Genomic DNA, 8,960 nt, shown 5'->3' with positions numbered 1-8,960 from the left:
GCTTATTTGGAGGCCATCATCATAACTTGACTCTTTTCCTTGGCTTTTGCAAGAGCAAGAGGATAGCTTGATGTATAAAATCCATCGTAAAATAAATTGTTTTGACTTGGTCAAAATGCAACTTTTATGATTAGACGACTACTATGTAATGTCTACTCTATTATGATGCGTCATTTGGTAGAATCAGTTATGTCTTTCAAAAGTTGTGGTAATTTTTCATATGACAACCTTGTTCGAATAGTTGCCACAGTTCATGGATATTCACTCACTTATACTTCATTGATTCAAGGGGATATTCTTTAGCATGAGGAGTTGCATTTTAGTGTGGATCTACAACATTTGAAGCTCTCTTTGTAAATTCCTATTGTAATTCTTTCTAAGATTACAAGCTTTGAGAACAAAGCTTCTTTAGATTGTGTAGGCTTGTAATAATGCATAGAGTTAGGGTTTTGTATAAAAGCTTGAGATGTAAACATGTGAACATCCTTTTTACACATTAATCAAACTCTCATTAAGGGCTCCAAGTTTGGACCTCCCACCATAGCAAAAGCTAGGTATCTTGCTAGTCTCCATTGGTTTCCCCATTGTATTTTTCTTATATCATAATGAGATTCTAAGCTATAGTCACCTTGGCTATGTCTATTTCAAGATTTTTTGGTGCACTTTGAATATTTCATGGTTGTAAGAACTGAGTCACGAGTTTTTTGAAGGTTATACTTGATAAGGAAGAAACCTATCTAGACTCAGCTTGAAAGATTAGTTAATTTCAGTATATCTTGGAAGGGCAAGAGTTGCCTTACTGTGGCATACATTCATTGGCAGAAAGACATCATGCAATGGCCATGCTGAAATTCCAAGTTTGCAGGCAGAACGCCACACATGCTGACGATAAAAGGCTACAAATCCCACTTGTTGAGAGAATTATTCTCTCCAAGCTTCTACTTTACACTCGGATTTGTACATATTTTTGATGATATTATGACACTCTTAAGAATACTACTGCCCCATGGACGCTGGCTGTATCAATCAGCAGACTTGGTGAACCCTTGAAAGAACCTGGCAACACTTCCTGCTGCACCCTTGATTCTGTACTTTTTTTGAGAGCTTGCAAGAACAGTCGTGGTGGCTTCTTCCACATCCGCCACTTTCTCGGCTGGATCTGTCTCACCATCCGAGAGTCTAGAGCCATCATTCTCATCTGCTTTCTTGTGACCCACACTCAGAAATCTATTCACTGTTATGACATTGCTTCTCCCCTCTGCCGGTGACTCCTGGCTGCTGCTTGCAAGAGATCGGTTGCGGCCTCGCATTGTCAAGCGGCGAACCATCTTCAGAGTGCTTCCCTTTCCCTTTCGAGAGCTCGCACCACTGCTTCTCGGTCCATCTACACCATAGTGAGAGCCTAAGCATCCCTGCATAATGCTACACAACAGGAACAAGGGATTTTTCAAACCTTGTGAATAAATGGAGCGTCTCTATCAACCATACAGATAAAAGGCCTGCATTGCACAGCTCAAACCAACATGTGAGCAGAGACATTAATTCTGACTCCTGAGCCATCATTGGAATGTCGCTTATACACGTTATCCAGTCAGGTTTCTACTCTAAATCAACTAGTCCCTACCAGCCAACTCTAAAACATGCAACGAGTGTTAGAAGAAGTACTACAACATACGGTACATGCAAACCCACTAAGTCGGACATTGGTGCACATGCACAATCTCACATACATATCAGCTACCACTGCAAGAATGTTTACTTTGGCAACAAGGTTTCATGATCCATTTGTGCAGCTAACAAAACCCACCGAACATGAGTGTGTGTACTTACTGGCTTCCCTCCTCTGTTCGTGAGTTTAGAGACGTCATGTACAAGTCATCAGCCTCCCCTGTCTTTTTAGTGGTTGAATTTTTTGGACCTTTGTTCTTTAGCTCCTGCCTGTAACCGTGCCTAAGAACTGGCGCGTCTCCATGAGCACTTGCATCAAGAACTTGAAATCCATTTTGTGACATCGTTTCACCCTGTATTTCCCTTACAGTAATTGTATTCCCACAGGATGCTGATGAAGATGAAACTGACAGCCTTACAGCTTCGTGGGGCCATGCACTCTCGGTGTTGCACTCCAATGGATAGGCTGCCATACCATTACTTTGAGAACCCTCCATTCTTAAGCACTCAATGTCTTTCAACATAGAACCAGAAGCAGCATGTAGAATTGCAGGGAAACAGTCTGCTGAAGTTGAGGATCGCATGTCTCCTTCCAATTCAACACCATGTTTCCCCCAAGAATTCAGGTTATCCACATGGTCAACCTCCTCTAGACGAACCCTGCCTTTGTCATTTCCATAATCCCTGGCTGGAGATCCTTGAATCCTTTTACACTGCTCCATTGGAGCCAAAGTTCTAAAACTTGAATCTTCATCTGCTGGAAGAGCAGCAAGACTGAATTTAACATCCACAGGAATGCCTAAAACTGCTTCAAATGCATTGGAAATACTGTTTCCATATCTTTCAGATCTGGACTTGCGGTCCAAATCAGAAAACTCCAAATGAACAACAGCATTAACTGCAAAACAAACATTTAAAAGTGCTCATTAACAAAGTTTTCAACTTCCCTAGAAATAGGAAATTCCTATGGACCAGACTCTGAACCAAGCATGATATTGATTGCTCAAAACAAGAGCCCAAGATAGACTAGAAAATCAAGATTAAATTGTCGAATTCATGACAGAATTGGGTTTCTGAGGCTAGAAACCAATTCTCCAAAAACAACCCTTTCGAGGGTTGATATACAAAGCAGTGCCCTAAACCAAAAGAGAGTTGAAAGAATGGAATCTTTCGCTGAGTAATTTTGGCGACATAAGTTGGTCTTGACTGTTATAAATTTATGCTATCTTAATTCTGTTGTACGACATCATGAACAGCCTGTTGTAGAGTGTTTAGCTAAATTTCTGGCAGTTATCCAAAAAGCCTACCTCTACACCAGCTACACACTGGGTAGATTTTGTGCATAACAGGCAAGCAATCATCACATGTACTAAAGCAGAGAGCATGTGCAGTACCAGGCAGCGGGGCAAATTTAACAAAGCACAGAGTCGGATCTCATTTGACAGAACTGATCGGAATCCTTAGTAGTACCAGTCAGCAGAGCAAGCAGACAAGACGGGGACATCTAGCAGGAACAGCAAGGCAGCAGGAGATGCCTTCATCAAACCCATAAATGATGAATGAGCCTGAACAAAGTACAAAAGGATCGGCCAGTTTGAACTGTTTAAATTTCAATCCATAGCATGTTTAAGACCCCAATCCCTCTAATGCCTGGGGTAATTCTATGTTGCTTCTCCTTGAATATATCTTCATGTGCATGTGCCAAACAACTTAGATAACACCAGTCTAAAACCATAGGCCTATCTATCCAATTACTTCAGATTAATGAGCACTAGCAGGAAGCACAGACTTTCCACAATGCAGCAAGTATCATCCTGCATAAATTCAGTCTACAAAATCCACTCTTCCTACAAGAAGCTTCAATAGCCAATTTGTTTTTTATTGTCAAACTGAAACTCGTTGAGGCTACACTGTATGGACCCTACAGAGTAGCTCTAGGAACTAATGATGATCTAACCTTTCCCTTTACTGAACAACATTCCCTTGCTTAGATCATCAAGTTAAGACTCATTACAGATATGAAAGCACCAAACTAGTCAACACACTAACCTTCTGTCAAAGACACACATAACAGTTTCCCGTGCCTGCATAACGACTCTCTCAGACGTAAAGGCCGACATCCTTGCAACACACGAGACCAAATATCATCCAATTGTCCTGTGCTGAGTACTTGATTTCTCATAGTGCCATTCAGTCTGTCCGATGGTGATGAATCTTTGTCAAAATCAGGAAGCTCTTTATTTCCAAGGCAGTCTTCTGGTTCACCATTGTACCTCATGGCATGATCAACAGAAACTAACTTCTCTTGTGACTTTGCAAAAGGCACCTCATGACCAATTGTCTCCCAGTTTGTAGAAGAAGACCTCTGGCATGAATCCGCATGCTTGTTGTCCCAAGCATATAAGCCAGCACTTGGAGCTTGGAAATCACCTACTTCGTTCTCCATAACATCATCGAATGGCACGGGACTTTGTGTCACACTTGTGCCATTGTTTGATGCAGGAAACATGTATGAGATTTCTGGTCCAAGCTGAAGTAATGCTGCTATAAGCCAAGTTGCCTTATCATTAGAAGCCCTTAATTGTTTCTCTGCCTCTGAAAGTGTCCTTATTGCATGTCGAAGGCGCTCCAGCTTATCTTCTGACACTGTTATAAAAAACAATCCTGACGGCAATCAATATTCAAATTTAAAAGAGAACTCGTGAGCAAAGAAGTCAGAACTGCCAAATTATGTGAGAGATGTCATTGTAGAATTCTAGACACGACTTCTAGCCTTTAAAGAATCTATTTTATTCTCTGTGAAGGAAAGGTCTTGCCTCTGGGAGAAGACTGCTAATTTATTTGTGCATGACCAACAAGTGTTGCTGTGCCATCCCAATATTGACAATAGCAGGGACACTCATAGCACTGCAACCAGGGCTTGAATGCACAAAAAGCAGAATGTACAACACACTGGAAAAGCATTTGGAACATTGCTTTTGGAGCATCATGCTGATGTTTGCTGGGAATGCTGTAGAAGTTACGTTATTCAGGCAAACGCATCAAGTCTGGAGTGCTCACAGACCATTATCTAAAAGGCATAACAGGATTGTACATATAGCCACCGTGTAACCACCTAACTGATATTTGCCTCAAGGATATCACATCAGCTGTGATACAAAGAAAGTGGTCTAAGTTGAAATGAAACTATATGACCACTAAACTTTCAGACAGCAAATAGCAGGTGCTTACAAACTTACAAAGAAAGTGGTCTAAGTTGAAATGAAACTACATGACTGCTAAACTTTCAGAGAGCAAATAGCCAGTTACTTACAAACTTGTCTGCAGAAAAATCCTTTCCTCTGGTTATCAGAGAACTTATAGCTGCCTGCAAGTATATCCATAATAAGAGTGGCCAGTCGAGACATCAAAGTTAATGGTTCTATACCACAATCTACTAGCTCTCTAGCCCGTCGTACTGTATTGACTGTGTCTGCTAGAAGAGCAGAATCCAACAAGTTTACCATTCTTTCGTCAGATGCAGATCCAACCTAAAATAAAAGAGAGAAATCAACATTGTTACAGGGCTCTTAACTAGCTCTAGAAAGTATAAGAAGATAACTGAACTGCACACTAATGAGAAATGATTGAATTGGACTATTGGTGCACACTACATGATATCCAGGAAAGAGTTCAAAGTTCAAGCATCATATGGAAAACATATAAATACATTTCATGCTACCTTCCCCTGAACAATAAACAGGCCTGAACATGCAGTTGATCGGAACTTTGTCCTCTAATAACAAAACTAGACAAGTCTTGACCTCATGCATGCAGACAAGAGAGAATGAGGGAAAGACTTACAACTGGACATTAATATATAGTTTGATTAACTCTTCTTTCAAGGGCCAACCAAACAGGAACATACCAATTCATAAACAGTAGATTGGTCAATCTTCCGACCTAGCAAACTTAATTGATCTAGAATTGTCTCTGCATCCCGGAGTGAACCATCTGATCTTGATGCAATCAAATGCAAGATTTCAGCATCTAGCTCCAAACCCTCCAGATTTGCCAGCTTCTCCAGCCTCTTCACTATTTCAGATTCCTTTATCTTTGGAAAAGGGAATTTTTGGCATCTTGAAATTGCAGTTCGGGGTAGTTGATCTGGATCTGTCGTAATGAGAATAAACACCACATTTGTTGGTGGTTCTTCCAAGACTTTCAAAAGTGCATTCCATGTCTCTGAGGTAAGCATGTGGCATTCATCTATTATAAACACCCTGTAAAGCAAAACTGATGGCTGCAGAGAACTATCTCCAAAAAGATATTTCACTCTTTCAATACCATTGTTGCTTGCAGCATCCACTTCTTTGACATCAGAGCTTCTTCCCGACAAAGCAGACATGCATCCCTTGCAAAAACCACATGGTCTTTGAGTATCAGGTGATGCTGCACAAACAAGTGCTGCTGCAAATATACGAGCGGCAGATGTTTTGCCAGTACCACGGGGACCCTGGAAAAGATACACAGGTGCAATCCTCCTTTTCATCACTGCATTAGAGAGTGCCTGGGCCACAATGTTTTGACCAACAATCTCAGCAAAAGCTTTCGGCCTGTATTTTTGGCTGAGGCTGCGAGGTTGGTCTTCGCAAATAACCAACTCCTTGCATTCTGGGGCAGCCAGCTCCAGCCCTTCTGAGTCTGCAACCTTCACCAGTGTTCCAGCATGTTGTTCACCTAGAGAAGTAAAGGCTTCAATGTCCAATTCACCATGCAGCTCACTTGTTGAGAGCCTGTAGCTATCTTCTGAAGAAGCTGCAGTATCACTGTCACTGCCAACCTCTAAGGGGGTTGGAGGATTTGGGTTGCTTGTCTGGCATTGACCTGAGACAGATCCTTTATGTACATTGGAAGATGTTTGTCTTGGAGATCTGTGGATCATTTCCAAGGCTTTACTTATTTCTGCAGGTACTAGAGTAGACTGTCCAGCTAACTTGTTGTTGCCTGAATTTTGCTTAGACTTGGGATAATAGACTCTATCATCTTTATGTGACAAGTCCAATGGGTTAACCTGGGACTTCACGAGTTCATGCATTGACTGCAAAAGGCCATTGTCAACCTCTGTAATCATGAAGGCCTGTGCATGACTTGCCGTAACACTGTTGATTTGCTTCCTGTCAGAGGTCTGTGAGGTAATGAGTGGAGGACAGCGATGTAATTTGGGCTTCTCAAATAGAGCCTCTTTGCAAGATGACATCAAGTGACTCCATACTTGTTCCTTCGTGGACTGACCATCCTCCTTGCAAGCATCCTCTAGGCTGAAGACGGATTTAGAAGATTCAAGTCCCTGTCCATCATCAACAGAATTCAGGACCAAAGGGGAGAGAGTTCTGGCATTTGGCTTTCTACTCCCTTTCTTGATGCTTTTAGCAGCTCCTGGTCTTGCATGATCCTCCATGGAAAAACCATATCTTTTGCACTCAGGATAGCTTTGGGGAAGGGAGCTCTCCCCTCTGTTCTTCAAACAATTCAAATGACCACTGGTTTCAGCATCTTGCCCACAGTTACTCCATCCCACAGCTTCATCCTTCGGGCCCAACTCAATGAATGAGTCTCTGCCCGAATCCCAACTTAATCGAGGGTCGCTGCTGCCCTTCGGCTGAGGAGACCTCAAAGGTCCTTTTCTGATCATATGACTACTCACCCTGCTGTCTGCTTCTGCAAATTTATCCTGCACAGTGGTGTTCTCTGCATTGAACGATTTTGTTTCAAGAACTGGAGGCTTCCAAGTTGACTTTGAGGAGGGATCATGTATACCCCGGATTCTCCTGAGTGTGCTAACCTCCCTCATAAGTGGGAGCTCATCTGGCTCATCTAAGCTTAACATTGTATGCACATATAAACAGCAATTGCATAGAATTCTCTCAGTGTTTGCTATGCCTGTGTGCCCTCATTGATGGGGAAGCCAATAGTGAGCAGGATGGATCTACTCAATCGCACAGAAAATGGCAGAGACTTGCAGCAAGTAACAATAGACAATATCAAAGACACCTACAGCAAGTGAGATTAGACAACATACAAAGGGAAAAGGGATGTTGAGAACCCAATTCAAGAGGTATATCAATTCAGCACTGTAAGGTTATGGAGAATGCTTTCACTATCACATTGAAAGTAGGCTACAGAACTCTTCTCAGGGATTGCAACAGATTTCAATGGCTACATGAAAGCTAGGCTATACAAGCAATTCTGGATGAATAGACTGGAGCAGAAAAATGGAATTCCAAGAAGCGAAGAGCTCGAGAGAGGGATCCATGATCAGTGAAAATGCCTGTTCTAGTAGCAAAATCGAAGCTTACCTTGGAGCCTGGGCTGTGAGAAATGGAGATGGGATAGGTCAAGTTCCCAACATTTGAGAAAAACAGAGGACTCAAAGAGAGAGAGAGAGAGAGAGAGAGATCGATCATTGTTTTCTTTCCCAAGGAGGCTTTTGGTTGGAGCTTGGGCCATCTTTCTCTCTCTCCTCCTCCTCCTCCTCCTCCTCCTCCTCTTCTTCTTCTTCTTCTCTCTTCCTTGTAATTGAATGCAGGCAGCATGTGGAGCTCTGCCGATTGTCATTGAATTGTGTAAATTCAAGAGAGGCCAGAGGCTCCAGCTTCTAGCCTTGTGCTTCTTCTTCTGCACAAGTGTTTTTGTGCACGTATTAATGTCACAAGTGTGAGCACTGAGTCCTGAGAGGAGAGAGAGAGAGAGAGAGAGAGAGAGTGTGTGTGTGTGTGATTTGATGACTCTGGGAGTGACTTCCATTAAAAGCGAGGTGGATATTGGTTCGTCATGTCGTCGTAACGAACGAATCAATGTCTTTGGTGGGATTTTATAATATATTCTCTCTCTTTTTATCTTTGCAATTTTATCTTTCCTCTCTATAATTCTCTCTCTTTTTGTCCCCCCCATCTCTCTCCTTTTCTTTCTTTTCTTCTTTCTCTCTATCTTTCTCTCAGTTTTTTGTTCTCTCCCCTCACTTTTTTTCCTCTCTTTCAAGTTTTTTTCTCTCTATATAATTTTTCTTCTTTCTATTTTTTTCTTTCCTTTCTTCCTCTATTTCCTCTCTCTCAAATTATATATTTCCTTTCTCTCTCTCCAAGTCAAAAACTATGTCAAAAAAGGTTTCATTTAAAAAAGACAATATTCTCTTTCCTCCTTTCGCCCCTCTCTCCCTTTCTTCCCCCCCTCTCCTTTGAGCTCTCTTTTTCTTCTCTCTCCCTCTTCTCTTTTTTCCTTTTGTAATGCTTCTTCTTCTTTCTCTTCATTCT

The 8,960-nt window shown here is 41.8% G+C and overlaps 1 protein-coding gene across 1 annotated transcript; it reads right to left on the bottom strand.

Annotated features, from left to right (window-relative positions):
- Window positions 1-415: 415 nt before the first annotated feature.
- Window positions 416-8,463, bottom strand: LOC148029738 (uncharacterized). Its single transcript, XM_087686053.1, has 5 exons — window positions 5,576-8,463; window positions 4,982-5,198; window positions 3,718-4,314; window positions 1,831-2,566; window positions 416-1,422 (listed from the first exon to the last, which is right to left on the bottom strand). Exons 1-5 carry the CDS (start codon window positions 7,535-7,537, stop codon window positions 1,023-1,025), a joined length of 3,912 nt encoding a protein of 1,303 aa, XP_087542179.1. The 5' UTR covers window positions 7,538-8,463; the 3' UTR covers window positions 416-1,022.
- Window positions 8,464-8,960: the final 497 nt, after the last annotated feature.

This window comes from Lygodium microphyllum, chromosome 10 (genome assembly GCF_053477565.2).
Source record: "Lygodium microphyllum isolate KBCC chromosome 10, Lygodium_microphyllum_v1.1.10, whole genome shotgun sequence".
In the NCBI taxonomy this organism is placed as follows: Eukaryota; Viridiplantae; Streptophyta; class Polypodiopsida; order Schizaeales; family Lygodiaceae; genus Lygodium; species Lygodium microphyllum.
Note: the sequence above shows the minus strand (reverse complement) of the source record. Positions and strands in the feature narration are given on the sequence as shown.